The sequence below is a fragment of the Theropithecus gelada genome, chromosome 10 (genome assembly GCF_003255815.1).
Source record: "Theropithecus gelada isolate Dixy chromosome 10, Tgel_1.0, whole genome shotgun sequence".
Lineage (NCBI taxonomy): Eukaryota > Metazoa > Chordata > Mammalia > Primates > Cercopithecidae > Theropithecus > Theropithecus gelada.
The window spans coordinates 265560-282396 of NC_037678.1; the positions used below are offsets into that span (position 1 = coordinate 265560).

The 16837-nt window shown below is 59.5% G+C and overlaps 2 protein-coding genes across 4 annotated transcripts; both read right to left on the reverse strand.

The window, feature by feature from the left end:
• Positions 1 to 1806: 1806 nt before the first annotated feature.
• Positions 1807 to 5601, reverse strand: MIOX (myo-inositol oxygenase). Of its 3 annotated transcripts, none has more exons than XM_025399654.1 (10): positions 5424 to 5512; positions 4873 to 4953; positions 4590 to 4670; positions 4285 to 4447; positions 3994 to 4061; positions 3249 to 3358; positions 3103 to 3170; positions 2980 to 3029; positions 2796 to 2894; positions 1807 to 2685 (listed from the first exon to the last, which is right to left on the reverse strand). In XM_025399654.1, exons 1-10 carry the CDS (start codon positions 5436 to 5438, stop codon positions 2608 to 2610), a joined length of 813 nt encoding a protein of 270 aa, XP_025255439.1. In that variant the 5' UTR covers positions 5439 to 5512; the 3' UTR covers positions 1807 to 2607. The 3 variants fall into 3 exon arrangements, with proteins under 3 accessions (XP_025255439.1, XP_025255438.1, XP_025255440.1); XM_025399653.1 differs by having other exon boundaries at positions 2382 to 2685; positions 2782 to 2894; positions 5424 to 5601; XM_025399655.1 differs by lacking the exons at positions 2796 to 2894; positions 2980 to 3029 and having other exon boundaries at positions 2382 to 2685; positions 3994 to 4093; positions 5424 to 5601.
• Positions 5602 to 8542: 2941 nt separating this feature from the next.
• On the reverse strand, positions 8543 to 10852 carry ADM2 (adrenomedullin 2). Its single transcript, XM_025399723.1, has 3 exons — positions 10680 to 10852; positions 10486 to 10606; positions 8543 to 9886 (listed from the first exon to the last, which is right to left on the reverse strand). Exons 2-3 carry the CDS (start codon positions 10593 to 10595, stop codon positions 9550 to 9552), a joined length of 447 nt encoding a protein of 148 aa, XP_025255508.1. The 5' UTR covers positions 10596 to 10606; positions 10680 to 10852; the 3' UTR covers positions 8543 to 9549.
• Positions 10853 to 16837: the final 5985 nt, after the last annotated feature.

The window sequence follows — 16837 nt, forward strand, 5'->3', positions numbered from 1 at the left end:
TCTCTACTAAAAACATAACAAATTACCCAGGCGTATTGGCAGGTGCCTGTAATCCCCACTACTCGGGAGGCTGAGGCAGGAGAATCGCTTGAACCCAGGAGGTGGAGCCGAGATCGTGCCACCATATTTCAGCCCTGGGTGACAAAGCGAGACCCTGTCTCCAAAAAAAAAAAAATGGGGCCAGGCATAGTGGCTTATGCCTGTAATCCCAGCACTCTGGGAGGCCAAGGCAGGTGGATCACCTGAGGTCAGGAGTTCGAGACCAGCCTGGCTAACATGATGAAACCTCGTTTCTTTTTTTTCTTTCTTTTTTTTTTTTTGTTGAGACGGAGTCTCACTCTGTGGCCCAGGCTGGAGTGCAGTGGCGCAATCTTGGCTCACTGCAAGCTCCACCTCCCGGGTTCACGCCATTCTCCTGCCACAGCCTCCCGAGAAGCTGGGACTACAGGCGCCCGCCACCTCGCCCGGCTAGTTTTTTGAGTTTTTAGTAGAGACGGGGTTTCAGCGTGTTAGCCAGGATGGTCTCGATCTCCTGACCTCGTGATCCACCCGCCTCGACCTCCCAAAGCGCTGGGATTACAGGCGTGAGCCACCGCGCCCGGCCAACCTCGTTTCTACTAAAAGTACAAAAAATTAGCCAGGTGTGGTGGCCCGCATCTGTAATCCCAGCTACTCGGGAGGCTGAAGCAAGAGAATCGCCTGAACCTGGGAGGCGGAGGTTGCAGTGAGGTGAGATCGCACCACTGCACTCCAGCCTGGGCGACAGAGTGAAACGGTCTCAAAAAAAAAAATAATAATAATAATTAAGGGAAGGACTGAAACATCAATCTACCTTTCTATACAAACAGGACCACTGTGGAGCCAAAGAGCACGTGGGAGGCAACTTCCGCTTCCTGAAGCGTTCCCTACGGTGGCCGAGGACAGACCGGAAGCGTTCGCTGCGCGGCCGGAGGAGAGACCGGAAGCGTTCCCTGTGCGGCCGAGGACAGAGAGCGACCCGGCTGTTCCATACCCGGGGAGTGGAGGATCCGGATGAGCTTGAACACCCACGGCTGCCGTCTGACAACACTGAGGACAGGCCCCGCACGCCTCTTCCTCAGGAAACACCACTCCTGAAAGCACTCGTGCCCCCACCAACCAAACGGAATCTGGGGAAGCCTCTAAATCCGGGCACCGATTGGCAGAAGGTCAGAGGAAAACGTTAACAGGTACGGAATCGGCCGGGGCGGTGGCTCGAGCCTGTAATCCCAGCACTTTGGGAGGCCGAGGCGGGTGGATCACGAGGTCAGGAGATCGAGACCATCCTGGCTAACACGGAAACCCCGTCTCTTACTAAAAATACGAAAACATTAGCCAGACGTGGTGGCGAAGCCTGTAGTCCCAGCTACTCGGGAGGCTGAGGCAGGAGAATGGCGGGAACCGGGAGGCGGAGCTTGCAGTGAGCCGAGATGGCGCCACTCACTCCAGCCTGCGAGACACAGCGAGACTCCGTCTCAAAAAAAAAAAAAAAAAAAAAACGGTACAGAATCTCCACAAAGATGAATTCCCTGGGACAATTTACTTTCTTCAGAGATGAATTTCGGAGAAGATGGAGGGGCGGCCACTGGTTGGCAACAAGGGCTGCATGCCTGGGTGACAAAACCATGTAGAGAGGAGGGACGGTGCCTTCAGAGCCGCGGAGGGGCTGCTCTGCACGGGAGCCGCACCCAGGGCACGCGGAGGGTCCTGGAGGGTCGGTTCAGGGGTGGTGGCCACAGGTGTTTGCTTTATAGCATTTAAACTGTGCACTTGTTTTATTTTATTTTATTATTTTATTTTTTATTTTTGAGATGGAATTTCACTCTTGGTACCCAGGCTGGAGTGCAGTGGTGCAATCTTGGCTCACGGCAACCTCCTTCTCCCGGGTTCAAGTGATTCTCCTGCCTCAGCCTCCTGAATAGCTGGGATTACAGGTGCCTGCCACCATGCCTGGATAATTTTTATATTTTTAGTAGAGGCCGGGTTTCACCGTTTCGACCAGGCTGGTCTTGAATCCCTGACCTCAGGTGATCCACCCGCCTCGGCCTCCCAAAGTGCTGGGATTTTAGGTGTGAGCCACTGTGCCCGGCCTGCATTGTTTTTTTTTTTTTTTTGTTTTCTATGATGCATTATTTTAGCTATTGGGCTATTTTTTAAGGGGACGGAGCCCGGAGGACTTGGTGACTGTTTTGAGCTTGTGGGGGTGAGCTGGATGACTAGGCTCTGACATGGGAGCTGGGAGTATGAGCGGATGTTTACCACGACCAGTGCGGTGGGACACACACGTCTCAGCCTGGGAGTTGGCCTCCACCCTGCTGGCAGGGTCACTCGGCCTGGGCCACCCCCTACTGCTCCAGTGAGGCTTCAGAAGCACAACGTCCTTCCAGGTCTTTATTGCCGCCAGGCACAAGTTGCCATGAGGGGTGGCGACCCTAAGGGGGTGAGTGGGGTCCCCCACCAAGGTGAACCCTGATGGCGGCTGTCTGCCCAGGGCCAGATCTCTCCAGGCAGGCGGAGGGCCAGGCCTGGGTCCAGCAGCACCTTGGGTGGCAGGAGGGTCACCAGCTCAGGATGCCAGGGCAGTACTTGTCAATGAGCCCCTGGTAGTAGGGCCGCAGCTTGTCCACGTCCGGCAGGTCTGGGCACTTGGTGTAGAGGTCGAACTTGCTGCAGCAGGGAGAGGCGGTGAGCCCCGTGAAGAAGCCCCAGGTCCCACCCCCGCCGCTTCACTCCCACAAGCCCCCTCGGCGGGGAGGGCCGTACTTGAACTCCTGTACCCAGGGCAGCATGGCCAGGTCCTGCTGGCTGCACAGCTGCTGGTAGTCGCTGCCCGTGTGCCAGGGGTAGAAGGAGTGGAACCGGATCATGTAGAAAGCCTGTGGGCAAGCCATACCCAGCAGCTGTCTCGGCTGCGGGACAGGGCCTGGTGGCTGGGGCCGGGCTGCCCCTCCCCCCACCTACCTCCGGGGGCAGTGAGAACTTGTTAAACTTCATCACCTGGTACATGTACTCTGTGGGGAGAGGGTGTCACCACCAGGCACCACCTCTGCCCCACCGTCCCCCACTGCCCCAGTCTGGCCTCACCATCGTGGCCCCAGGACATGAGGACCCTGTCGAGCCCGCAGTGGGGCTGATACATGCCGAGTTCTGTGCTGCAGTGAGATACCAGGGTGAGGGGGGCTCAGGAGCCGCCCAGGGAGGGGAGCCCAGCCCTGGGCAGCGGGAAGCACCTGTATCGAGGATCCTGGAGGTCAGGGTTGTTCTGGAAGGTGGAGTCTCGGAAAACCACGGAAGCCTGGGGATGGCATCCGACAGGGAAGGTGTCTCCGACGACCGCCCACTGCAAAGGGACAGGCAGTTGTGGGGGTGTGGGGGGCCGTGGGGGTGCACTGGCCTGCCCCGCAGGTAGTATCCCAGGCCGAGCACCGAGGCCACCAGAGGGACAGGCAGCTATGGGGGTGCCATGGAGGGGCTGTGGGTGGTGCACTGGCCTGCCCCTGCGGTAGTATCCTAGGCCGAGCACCGAGGCCACCAGAGGGACAGGCAGCCGTGGGGCGGCTGTGGGGGGTGCGCTGGCCGGTCCCCCAGGCTGAGCACCGAGGCCACCAGAGGGACAGGCAATCGTGGGGGGGCCGTGGGGAGTGCACTGGCCGGTCCCCTAGGCCGAGCACCGAGGCCACCAGAGGGATAGGCAGCTGTGGGGGTGCCGTGGGGGGTGCACTGGCCGGTCCCCTAGGCCGAGCACCGAGGCCACCAGAGGGACAGGCAGCCATGGGGGGGCCGTGGGGGATGCACTGGCCGGTCCCCTAGGCTGAGCACCGAGGCCACCAGAGGGACAGGCAGCCGTTGGGGGGCCGTGGGGGGTGCACTGGACTGCCCCGCAGGTAGTATCCCAGGCCAAGCACTGAAGCCACTCCGCCCCCCCCACCTTGCCTCAACATGCAGACCTCCTCACCCACAACCACCAGCCCTTACCTGAGGCTCCCCGAACAGGGCCAGGACCTTCCCCAGGTCGTGCAGGAGCCCAACAAGGTGGAACCAGTCTGGGAGGGGGATGGACAGGGTAGGTTGGGGACTGCAGGGGCCAAGGCAGAGGATGAGCAGGCTTGCGGGGCTGAGAGCCAGGGGGGGCCCAGGGCCTGCTCCCCAACCCAGGCAGGGCTGCTGGAGGCCTGGGCCCACCACTGCCCCCTTCCACCCTATAGGCCGCTGCATTCTGCCCCTTGGAGGCAGCACCTGCCCCCCTGCAGCAGAGCTGGGGCTCACCCTTGTCTGGGTGGGCCTTTCGGATGCCCTCCGCTGTCTGGAAGGCATGGAAGGAGTTGGGGAAATCTACATCTGGGTCCGACTCGTCCACCAGCCCATCCAGCAGGTCCACAGCCTCCATGACTGTCATTTTCTTGTAGGAGAAGCCCCCAAACTGGGCATGCTGGTGGGGAAGGAGAAGGCAGCGTGGCCCAGGGTCAGCAGGCCCACCGCACAGTCCTCTCCATCCTCTCGGTGCCTGGTGGGCTCATGGGGTTGAGGGCAAGGGTCCTCCGCGTTTGCACAGGGCGGCAGGAGACGCCTACCTTGCTCCTGACGAAGTCCACTGTCTGGTGCGTGTGCATGAGCTTGTAGGTGGTGAAGACACGGTCCAGGAGGGGACCCGACTGCAGGCCGGAGGGTCAGTGGAGGCTGGCACTACCCCCACCCTGCACACAAGGCACCGTGCCTCCCCTCTCCCAGGCAGCCCCACAGGGTGTGATGGGGGTGAGGGTTCCCACAGGGCACCTCCTGGAGCTGTGTGAGGGGCAGGTGCTGCTCCCCAGGGTGTGGATGGGGGGTCGGGGGGCGGGACGTCAAGGTACTCACTGTGTAGTTCCGGAAGCTGGCCTTGTCTTTGGCCACCTCTGGGTCCACATCAGGTCGGTAGACCAGGGAAGGGTCTGGGCCCTGGGCAGGTGGAGGATTGAACCTATTTCACCATCATGTCAGCTCCACGAGGAAGCAGACATTCCCCGCGTGGCTGCAGACTCCAACCCTGCCTCCGCTCGAGAGCTGGTGGGGGACACGAGAGGGCACAACCTCTCCTGCACCATCATCCCGGCCCCTGCCCTGGCCTCAGCGAGTCCCAGGAGCTCTCACTCCCAGGTCCTTATCTGCAAAGTGAATGTCAGCAGACGTCTGCTTCTGTGGTGCAGGGGACACCACGCCTGAGTGGCACCCATGGCCACCCTTGCGGGGTGGAAGCGGCCTTGGGAGGAGACTGAGTCCGCAGGGAGCCTGGGGGTCGGCAGCCACTGGCTCTTCCCCAGCTGGACGGAGCAGCAGGGCTGGCCAGCGCCAGCTAGAAGAGGGCAGGAGCAGTTGGCCAGCAGGAGAGCAGTCAGCGGGGCCTCTCTGCATGGGGTCTGGGTACTCACCACCGTCACCTTCATCCTGAGAGGAAGCGGCGCTCAGGTGGCAAAGTGCAGGCTGGTGAGTGTGTCCTCAGCCGGGCTCCTATATACACCCCAGGTTACATAAGTGACTGTGGTAATGAGTGACCATCCACCCTCCTCCTGGCCTCAGGGAGTTAATGTGTCAGCACACGAGCAGCCCCCAGCAGTCCCACATCCTCTTGCCCTGACTCGGCCTCCCTCCTGTCCTGAGCCGCTGACCTGCTTAGGGTTGTCTGTGGGCCCAGCCTCCTGCTTGACTCTGGCTTTAGACCCCTCTGTGGGGTCCCACAAGTAGGGGCAGACCCAAGACCCCACCCTCAAGCACACACCTCCTCTGCACCACCCCTGCCCCGGCTGTCCCACTGGATCTCAGGAGGAGAAAACTTGCCCCAGGCCCCTCATGATTCTAGGTGGGGCAGGGGCTAGTTAAGAAAAGATGATTCTGAGAACTTGTTAAAATGGTGGGAAGAGCTTTATTCGAGAGCATGGTGAGAGGAGCTCACCTCCGAATTCAATGACAGCTGGAGATTGATGGCGTCGGAGGGGTCAGCGGATGGGAAGTTGCTAGGGGAGCCTTTGAGGGTAGGGGATTTTCACCAGAGCGGCTCAACGGGGGTCTTGCAGGAGGCCGGCAGGGTGACGAGATCACGGGTGGGAGATGAGGAACTGGATCAGATATCGAGGGTGGGTAATTCTCCATAAACTGATTTACCAGGATTCTTGCTAACACCGGGGTCGGTGGGCCCAGAGAGGATGGGGATGAGGTCAAGCCTCATCAAGGAAAGGACTCAGGAGCACCTGCCTAGAGTTCGGCCACAGAATGTGTCAGGCTCTGGGAGAGGGGCCTCATGGAGAGTGGGGAGCAGAAATGGAATCGCCAGCACCCGGGCTGCCAATGGAACTTCCCATGCATGGGCCCTGCAGGCACGGAGGACACTGGGAGAACAAAGTGCCCGCAGCAGAGCTGGCATCTTGGAGTGTGGCCAGGGAAGAGTCTGGGAACAGCAGTCAGCTGGGGCAGGGGAGAGGCAGTGGTTTGCTGGGGCCATACCTAGGGCTGTGCAGATCACACTTCTGGGCTTCAGGTGTCAGGTGAGGGCTGTGGGGAGCTGACCTGACTCAACAAGATTCTGGCACAGCTGAGCTGAAAAGGAGCTGTGAGGAGACCCCAGCGCCCCCCATTTAAATGGCACCTGCCCCGCACTCTCCTTGTCTGACTTCCTGTGGCACTCAGCACTCCCTGCCACTCCACCACCCACTTACTCTACCTTCTATGTTTGTCTCCTTCTGTCTCCTCCTAGAACGTCAGCCCCCGGGGGCAAGGCTGTATCCTTAAGTGTCCCAACAAGCGTGGGTCACGTGCTCAGCATGCACTGGCCAGAGGGATGGAGACAGGCACGGGGAGGAGGCTACGGCCATTGCCCCCACAGCAGGTGGTGCCTGGGTCAGGAGAAGGTGTCTGGATAGGTTCAGGAAGTGGGACCAGGCGGGATTCATAGGAAGGTGCAAGGGAAGAGAGGGGGTTTTTTGTTTTTGTTTTTTTTGAAACAGAGTCTTGCTCTGTCGTCCAGGCTTGAGTGCAGCAGTGTAATCTCAGCTCACTGCAACCTCCACCTCCCGGGCTCAGACGAGTCTCCTGCCTCAGCCCCCTGAGTAGATGTGATTACTAGCGTGTGCCACCACGCCCAGCTAATTTTTGTATTATTACTATTTTTTTTTTTTTTTGAGACAGAACTTTGCTCTTGTTACCCAGGCTGGAGTGCAGTGGCACAATCTCAGCTCACTGCAACCTCCAGGTTCAAGTGATCCTCCTGCCTCAGCCTCCTGAGTAGCTGGGATTACAGTCATGTGCCACCGTGCCTGATAAATTTTGTATTTTTTATTTAATATTTAATATTTTAATATTGTATATTTTATTGTATTTGTATTTAATTTTGTAATTTTTGTATTTTTAGTAGAGACGGCGTTTCACCATGTTGGCCAGGCTGGTCTTGAACTCCTGACCTCAGGTGATCTGCCTGACTTGGCCTCCCAAAGTGCTGGGATTACAGGCGCGAGCCACCGGGCCCAGCCTAGAGGAAGTTTTGGCCACAGCAGCAGGAAGTGGTTGCTGGCGAAGGTGGGGGTGAGTGCAGGTGCTGCTGGGCCTGTGCGTGAGAGTGTCAGGTGGGTCTGGCTTCACACCTGAGGCGATGCAGAGGGTCACGGAAGGCGGCCTCCTGACTACAGGGCATGAGGAGGGTGAAGGCTTTCCTGGAGGAGGGAACACTTGGCCCTGACCACAGGCAGGCCCCAGACGGGGTGCCAAGCTGGACTTTGCCTAGGCAGGAGAGGAGGCATCTGGGAGGGTTTTGGCTGGGTTGAGTAGCGGACACTGAGCTCCTGACCCCCCAGCCTTGCCCTGGGGTCCCCTCCCTCTGTCCTCATGCCCTGTGCTCTGCTGACACCCTTCAGTGACCACAGGACACATGACTCAGAGGCCGAGGCCCCTCCACCCTGCAGCCTCTCAGCAGCCAAGCCTCCTGTGCCCCTGGGGACTTGGCACTCCCAGCTCCTCCCCCTAGGGAAGGCCTGCTGTCCTCAGACCTCACTGATCCAGTGCTTCTCCCAGGGAGCCGGCCTTGACTGCCGTGCTGTGCGGCCCACCACCCTGACCACCTCTGCTGCAACCCTAGTCCATCTCCCAGTGCACGGAGGCCTCCACAGGGCAGGATCAGCCTGGACTGTTCCCACAGGGCCTCGTGGAGCACAGGTCAGTTACCTGGACCCGGCGATCCCTGAGCTCAGGGAGCAAGCACAGAGGCGGCGCCTGGGTGGGCGCTTCCAGGACCCTCCCCTTTGGAGGTAGTCACTGAGGGGCAGGCTGTGGGGGAATGTCCTGAGCTCTGCTGTAGCCTCTAGAGTTGGGGTGATCATGGCGACCCTCATGGGGTGGCTGAGAGGGTGACCCTAGCAAACATTTGCAAATTAAATGCTGAGTGTTTGCTAAGTAGCGGAAGGAACCCTTTCTGAACCCCACGTTCTGCTGGACGACTGGGAGCCTCGAGCGGCACATGCACATGAGCCCCCCATCTCCCCGGGGAAGAACACACACCAAGTCCGTGCACACTGGCAGTGGTTCTTGTTCTTGTCATTTGGGGCTGGGCTGCCCTCCTGGGCTCTTGGCGAGTCACCTGCTGCCCCCACACCTGGTTCCACTGGGCCCCCACACTGGGTGGTGGTGGGGCGCCTGGGTTGCCTGTGGAGCCCCACCCTTGTCTGGCTGCCAACAAGGGTCTCACCCCCTTGAGGTGGGGTGGGTCTATTTGGGCTGGGGGATCTTGCCCCACCCAGCCCTGCCCTGCCCTGGGGTAGGAAGGGGTGTCCCTGTCTCAGAATGGTTTGGGGTGGCTTCTGAACTGCTGAGTTCCCCTCCCCGGCCTCCCACAGGGCATCCAGATGGAGTCCCCATGGCTACCTCAGTCTGGGCTCCAGGGTTGGCAGCTGGAGCCACAGAGGTCCCTTCATGACCTCTGGAGGGCCACCATCCTTCCCTTGCCCAACCCCAGGGGGCTATAGCATCCCACACTCCCTGTCCTGTCCCAAAGGCATGGGGAGGGAGAGGCTGGGACCCCCGGCCAGGCAGGCACGTGGAAGGGCTGGTTGTGCACTACAGCAGGAACAGCCCAGGCACAAGGCCGGGCTTTAGTCTGACTGGACCAGCAGCGGAGGGGCCGCTTCCGGCCAATTCAGCCCCTCTCCCCTGCTCGTCCAGACGTGGCCCTGTGCGTTCAGGGCCCAGCTTCTGCTCCACGTCCCTGGCAGATGCCTCCTTTTTAAAACGCTTTTTAGCATCTGGTGCTGCCACCAGCTGGGTCTGGCAGCCATCCCCCAAGGGTTTACAATTTCAGGGTGTTTAGGCTCCTTGACGTACCATAACTGCATATAGACCAACCTCGGTCTACAGGTGTGCAAGGGTTTATGTGTGCGACGCCGTGCAGGCATTGTTGCCGCAGGACCTGCTGTCTGCAGCTCCGCGGGACTGGGCTGCGGAGGGGGCTCAGCTGCAGCTCTGGATGGGGGCACAGCACCCTGGCTGGGATGGGCAGGGGTGTGGCCCAGCCCCACTTCAGCCATAGCTGTGGGGGCTGCTGGGGTCCACAGGAGCTGAGTCCTGCCGGCCGGCGGGTCCCATGAGTTGCCACAGGCGGTGGCTGAGATTCTGCACCTGACAGGTGCCCAGCACACAGCCCACTCGCAGGAGCTGGGCTTGGGTCCTGCGGGAGCCCGAGTGTCTTCGGGGGCCTGAGTGTTGGCGGCCACCATCCCGGAGAGGCTGACCCATAGCAGGAGCCAGGCCAGCACCCCTCTGTGGCTGGAGGGCCTGGTGAAGCTTCCAAACCACAGGTCGGGGTGCGGGGTGCCTGGGCTGCAGGTTGCTGGAAGGGGTCCGGGCTGGGGGCTCCCTGCAGAGGCAGATGGAGAATGTCAACTGGATGGCTCAGCCTTTCAGAGACCTCACACCTACCCACTTTTGCCTCTACACAGGCCTGGGTCACTGCCAGGGGAAGCCCACGGCCCCCACCCACACACAGCCTGGAGCATGGCCAGGGGAAGCCCACGCGTCCCCTCTGGGCTTGGGGCCTGGGACCATCTCAGTGGCCCGGGTCACGTGTCCTGGGAACCGGCACCTCCTTGAGCAAAGGGCACCCCCGCGGCCCAGCCTCTGCGGGTCACCACTCTCAGGGCTCAGGGTGACTCAGCTTCTGCCCTCCCTTTGGTCACAGGTGGACCTGGGGATACCGCCAGCCTTCCCTCCCCCAGCAGACACCCCCAGAAAAGGGGCTGCTGTGTCCACGTGTGTGGGGAGAAGCAACTGCCCTGTGCAGGGAGGCAGAGGAAGAGGGTCCTCTGGCCCTGCTCAGGCGCTGCTGAGCCTGGGGCAGGGGCCTTGGTTTGGGACGGGAGCCCTAGCAGCAGGTGGCGGTTGGAGGGAGGGCGGCCCCCGGCACTCTGCTTCCCTGTGGGGGCCAGAGGGGCTGGCTGGCCCAAGGCCTGGACTCACCTGGGTTTGACGGGACGCGGGTCCCCGCCCAGGCTGCGGGACAGCACGCCAGGGAGCTGCAGGCAGAGGAGGCTGATGCAACCCAGGGCGGCCGTCGGGATCCGGGCCATGGCGGGCGGCGCTGCAGGGGAGGGAGCGGTGAGCCGGGCAGGTCGGGGGCAACCTGAGCCGCGAGCCACCCTCTCCGCCGGCACCTCGGGGAGCCCTCCGCGGTCGGGGCACCGGGCGTGGGTATGGCAAGCTGGGCACGGGCGTCCGTCGGGGCGCAGGCCTCGGGCGCGAAGCGGGCAGCGGGTCTGGGGTCGGCCGCGGGTCCAGAGTGCAAGGCGGAGCGGGCTGGGCGGGTTGGGGGTCCTGTCTGGAGCAGAGTCGCGGCCAGGATGGCACCTCTGGAGCTGAATACGTAGCCTTTCCAGCAAGGGGCGGAGCCGGGTGCACGGACGGGGCGGGGCGCCCCTGCCCCGGGCCAAGCCACGCTCCGGGGCGGGGAGGGGGCTGTTCCCGCCGGGAGCGCTCGGCAACCGGCCCGGGACCGCGGGGCTGCCAGCCTCACTCCAGGCGCCTTCTAGTGGGGACGCAGCCCCGAGCCTGGGGGGGCCGGACTTCCCCAGGCTGAAGCGGGGTTCTAGGGGGCGAGCCGTAGTCCAAGCTGATCCCACGGCTGGGGCGGACTCTCACCCTGTCAACCACCTCCCGATTGGTGGGTCCTGGCGGTCCCACCCTCCAGGGTCTGATCCGGTGGACCCCGGACCCCGGACCCCGGCCTGACCAGGGAGTCCGCGGGATTCCGCAGCGGGCTGGCCATTCCGCTATCCTCTGACGCGGTGTCCCCAAACCCGGGGCTGCGCTCCTAAAAAGCTCTACCTACCGCCAGCCGCTCCAACCCCAGACCAAAGTATTGCACGGTTTCTGTAACAAATTTAAACAAGTGTCCGGGCGCGGTGGCTCACTCCGGTAATTCCAGCAATTTGGGAAGCCGAGGCTGGCGGATCACCTGAGGCCTGGAGTTTGAGACTAGCCTGGCCAACATGGAGAAACCCGTCTCTACTAAAAATAAAATTAGCTGGTCATGGGCCGGTGGGGCGCGGAGGCTCACGCCTGTAATCCCAGCACCGTGGGAGGCCGAGGCGAGTGGATCACGAGGTCAGGAGATCAAGACCATCCTGGCTAACACGGTGAAACTCCCTATTAAAAATACAAAAAATGAGCCGGGCATGGTGGCGGGCGCCTGTAGTCCCAGCTACTCGGGAAGCTGAGGCAGGAGAATGGTGTGAACCCGGGAGGCGGAGCCACTGCACTCCAGCCTGGGGGACAGAGCTAGACTCCGCCCCCGAACCCCCCCCAAAAAATTAGCTGGGCTTGGTGGCGGGTCCCTGTAATCTCAGCCACTTGGGAGGCTGAGGCAGGAAAGGCTGAGGCTTGAACCCAGGCGGTGGAGGTTGCAGTGAGCTGAGATCGTGCCATTGCACTCCAGCTTGGGCGACAGAGTGAGACTCCGTCTCAAAAATTAAAAAAGAAAGGCCGGGCGCGGTGGCTCAAGCCTGTAATCCCAGCACTTTGGGAGGCCGAGATGGGCGGATCACGAGGTCAGGAGATCGAGACCATCCTGGCTAACACGGTGAAACCCCATCTCTACTAAGAAATACAAAAAATAGCCGGGCGAGGTGGCAGCGCCTGTAGTCCCAGCTACTCGGGAGGCTGAGGCCGGAGAATGGCGTGAACCCGGGAGGCGGAGCTTGCAGTGAGCTGAGATCCGGTCACTGCACTCCAGCCTGGGCTACAGAGCGAGACTCCGTCTCAAAAAAAAAAAAAAATAAAATAAAAAAGAAAAGAAATTTAAACAAGTGAAACATGAGACTCTCCTCATCATTACCACCCACTCGGTACCCCTACCCCGGTCTTGGTGGGAGCCCTCTCCTGACCCGCCCTGGGCACACCAAGGTGCAGCCGTGTGAGGCACACACATCCATGTGTGCAGACCTGCAATAGGACTGAGACCCCATTCTTTACTGAGAGCTTGTTTGTAGGTCCTGGCAGAGGAGCACAGCTACTCGAAGCCCGATCCTTCATCCTCTTTGACGGAGCACACAGCTTCAGAGGGACACACAGGGAACGATGGGGAAGGAGGGGACACCTACCTCTGAGCCAACCACATCAGCCGAATCAACCCTGGTGACCAGTGGGGTGACAGGCCTCACAGCCTGACCGTCCTCACATCAGAGACCCCATTCTTTCCTATGGTTGGACCTACTCCAGCATATAGGTGTTGTATGATTCACTTCACCTGCGATTAACGTGAAATTAGGTGACCGCCAGTCTTTTTGTGAGTTGCTGCCTCGAGCTCACAGACGTGTCTGTACGACACCTTCCTGGAAGTAGAAATTCTGGTTGAAGGTGAGTGCGTGTTGGTGTTGATAGATGGTTCACTGTTCTCCACAGTTTTCGCTTACCCACCGTCCACGAGTCCTGGACTTGGTGTCACGGGTTCCAAGCTGCTGAGACTGGCCTCTCTCTTGGGTTAGCTGAGGATCTCTGCGTCTGTTAGTGCTTCCCCTTCTGTCTCCCCAACCCCTGCACTCACCCTGTAACCCCCCTGCTGTGCCCCCAGCCTGGGAACACAGTCAACATCTGCTGGATGAATAAGTCGAGGAGTGCCGAGCACACACCACACAGGCCGTTCTGGGAGGGCAGGGATGCCCTGCAGGTATTATTTACTTATTTTGACCAGTTAAGGGGTAGGGAGTGTCACATTTATAGGTTTTTTTTTTTGAGACGGAGTCTCGCTCTGTCGCCCAGGCTGGAGTGCAGTGGCCGGATCTCAGCTCACTGCAAGCTCCGCCTCCCGGGTTCATGCCATTCTCCTGCCTCAGCCTCCTGAGTAGCTGGGACTACAGACGCCGCCACCTTGCCCGGCTAGTTTTTTGTATTTTTTTTAGTAGAGACGGGGTTTCACCGTGTTAGCCAGGATGGTCTCGATCTCCTGACCTCGTGATCCACCTGTCTCAGCCTCCCAAAGTGCTGGGATTACAGGCTTGAGCCACCGCGCCCAGCTTTTTTTTTTTTTGAGATGGAGTCCCACTCTGTCACCCAGGCTGGAGTGCAGTGGTGAAATCTCAGCTCACTGCAGCCTCCCCTCCCAGGTTCCGGCGATTCTCCTGCCTCAGCCTCCCAAGTGGCTGGAATTACAGGTGCCTACCACCACGCCCGGATAATTTCTGTATTTGAGACAAGATTTCACCATGTTGGCCAGGCTGGTCTCAAATTCCTGACCTCAGGTGATCCACCCACCTCAGCCTCCCAAAGTGCTGTGATTTCAGGTTTGAGCCACTGCACCCAGTGGTTTGTTTTGGTTTTGGTTTTTGAGATGGAGTCTCACTCTGTCGCCCAGGCTGGAGTGCAGTGGCACAATCTTGGCTCACTGCAACCTCCGCCTCCCAAGTTCAAGTAATTCTCCTGCCTCAGCCTCCCTAGTAGCTGGGATTACAGACGCCTGCCACCATACCCAGCTAATTTTTGTATTTTTAGTAGAGACGGGATTTCACCATGCTGGCCAGGCTGGTCTTAAACTCTTGACCTCAAGCAACCCACCCACCTCTGACTCCCAAACTGCTAGGATTACAGGTGTGAGCCACCAAGCCCAGCCAAGTGTCACATTTATGTTGAAAGGCGGAGTGGCAGCCAAGAAGGCAGGTGCTGGGGAGGCAGGCAGAAAGAGCTTGAGGGGACAGAGTGGATGAGTGGGAGAAATATAGCAGGGCAGGATAGTAAATGAGGGGCTCACAGTTCCCGGCGAAGCCCTTCTGTTTGCTGATGTGGCAGCTGCTGAGGGGTGGGAAGAGGTCGGCGCCTGGACATGCTGAGGCAGAGATGCTTGAGGGTAGTCCAGGGAGGGGGTCTGGCTGCTCCCCAGCCTGGCAGGCATGGGACTGAGAGAAGGCAGGTCGAGAACAGTTTTGGAGATCTCAGGGATGGCGCGGCCATGGAGGATATGGTGAGCCTGGTCCACAGAGAATGCGGAGAGGCCGGCCAAGAATAGAGCTCAGCGCCAGCTCTAGAGGGCCAGGGAGGGAAGGGCCTGAGCAGAGGATCCCCCAGGTTCCCAAGTCTTGCTGCTGCGGCTTCTGCTGCCTCCCGACTCGGCCCTCAGCCTTCCACACCGTCACCAGCTCCGTCCTTTCAAAATATAAGTGCAATCAAATCATTCGCCCCACCAATAAAGAAAAATCAGTGACAATTCCCTGTCCTCACAAGGTTTTAAATCTGGGACAGGTGGAGGTCAGCCCCAGTGAGGGGCTGCGTTTCAGACCCTGGGATGACAGGACAGTTGCTGCCCCTGTGAGCCACAGTCCTACCTCCCGCCGCCTGTGGGGAGGGTGTGTCCTCTGCCCTCGGGCATCAGCCTGGCTGCTGCTTCTGCACCTGCCCCGCCCACCAGAGAGGAGTCCCCCTCTGTGATCCCAGGGCCCCTGGCACTTGTTTCATGTGACTCCATTCTTAGTTGGAGGAGCTGCTTCTGGGGAGTGATGGGGCCCCAGCACTGCTTATGATGGACACAGGTGAAGAGAAGACACGAGTTGCCAAATGTGCCAGGGCTGGACCATAGGAGGGGGGCGGTGGCATTGGAGAATGCTTGTGAGAATCTAAACAAGCTAGGGTGGTAACTGGCTGGACAAAGCATCTTTGGTTTTTTCCTTTTTTTTTTTTTTGAGATGGAGTTGTGCTCTGTCGCCCAGGCTGGCGTGCAGTGGTGCAATCTCGGCTCACTGCAACTTTCACCTCCCAGGTTCAAGCAACTCTCCTGCCTCAGCCTCCCGAGTCGCTGGGACTGCAGGTGTGAGCCACCACACCTGGCTAATTTTTGTATTTTTAGTAGAGACAGGGCTTCACCATGTTTACTAGGCTGGTCTCAAACTCCTGATGCCAAGTGATCCACCCACCTTGGCCTCCCAAAGTGCTGGGATTTACAGGTGTAAGCCACCACGCCTAGGCTTTGGGGGGTTTTGTTTTGAGTGTTTTATGATGGCAGAGGTAAGTTTGACTCTGATAGCAAGGAATCCATAGACAGGGAAAGATGGAGTTTGGCGGTGGGCACTGACAGTGAATGATGGCCTGAGATGAGGGATGGGCAGGGGGGCAGAACCTGTGGTAATGGAGGGAGGGGTGGTGTGAGGGGTGTAAGATGGGGGCTTGGTGCTCCCACCTCATAGCTTCTGTTTGCTCTGTGAGGAGCAGCCAATCATCTCAGAGACACTGGAAGTGGGATGGGAGGTTTGAGGAGAGTGCAGACTGCAAGACAGCTGACCAGAAATCAGCAGGCCAGGTGGTAGCGAAGGGCGTCCATCCATCTGAGCCGCCGAGCCACTATGGATGGTTGTTCCCAAGGGCCTGGTGGAAGCGTGAGAGTGGAGAGTGCGATGCAGGGTCCCCAGAGTCTCTCAGAAGAGAGCCAGCCCTGGGCTCAAGCACTAGCCCAGACTTGCCCAGGGAGACTGCCAGCCTGTACACAAGCTCAATGGTGTGGTAATGTGGTGCTGAGGACCTTTTTGGGTGCAAGTGACAGAAACCAGCTTGAGCCAGCTGGAGCAAAAAGGAGGATTTCTGGCAGGGCACAGTTTCTCACACCTGTAATCCCAACACTTCTCGAGGCAGACGCAGGAGGATCATTTGAGGACAGGAGTTCAAGACAAGCCTAGGCAACATGTCAAGACCCTGTCTCTACAAAAAAAATTAAATTTTAAAAAGAGGACTTCTCAACCTGTGAAAACCAACAGTGGTAGAGGAGAGGTGTAGTGTGGCCCATGCCTGAGGGCAGGGAGGGGGCCCTGGTGGGGTCTCTCAGTTTGATTCCATTCATTCTCTTGGTCTGGATCCTGCCCATGGAGGGAGCGTGGATGCCAGTCATTTGGCCAGTTCTTGCAGCAGCCAAACTCATTTAAAAGCAGATCTTCAAGGCCAGCCAGGCACGGTGGCTCACGCCTGTAATCCCAGCACTTTGGGAGGCTGAGATAGGCAGATCTCAAGGTCAGAAGATCGAGACCATCCTGGCTAACACGGTGAAATCCCGTCGCTACTAAAAATACAAAAAATTAGCCGGGCGTGGTGGCAGGTGCCTGTAGTCCTAGCTACTCAGGAGGCTGAGGCAGGAGAATGGTGTGAACCTGGGAGGTGGAGCTTGCAGTGAGCCGAGATCACACCACTGCACTCCAGCCTAGGCGACAGAGCGAGACTTTGTCTCAAAACAAACAAAAAATAGACCTTCAGGTGGGCCGGGCGCAGTGGCTCACGCCGGTAATCCCAGCATTTTGGGGGACCGAGGTGGGTGGATGGCCTGAGGTCAGGAGTTCAAAACCAG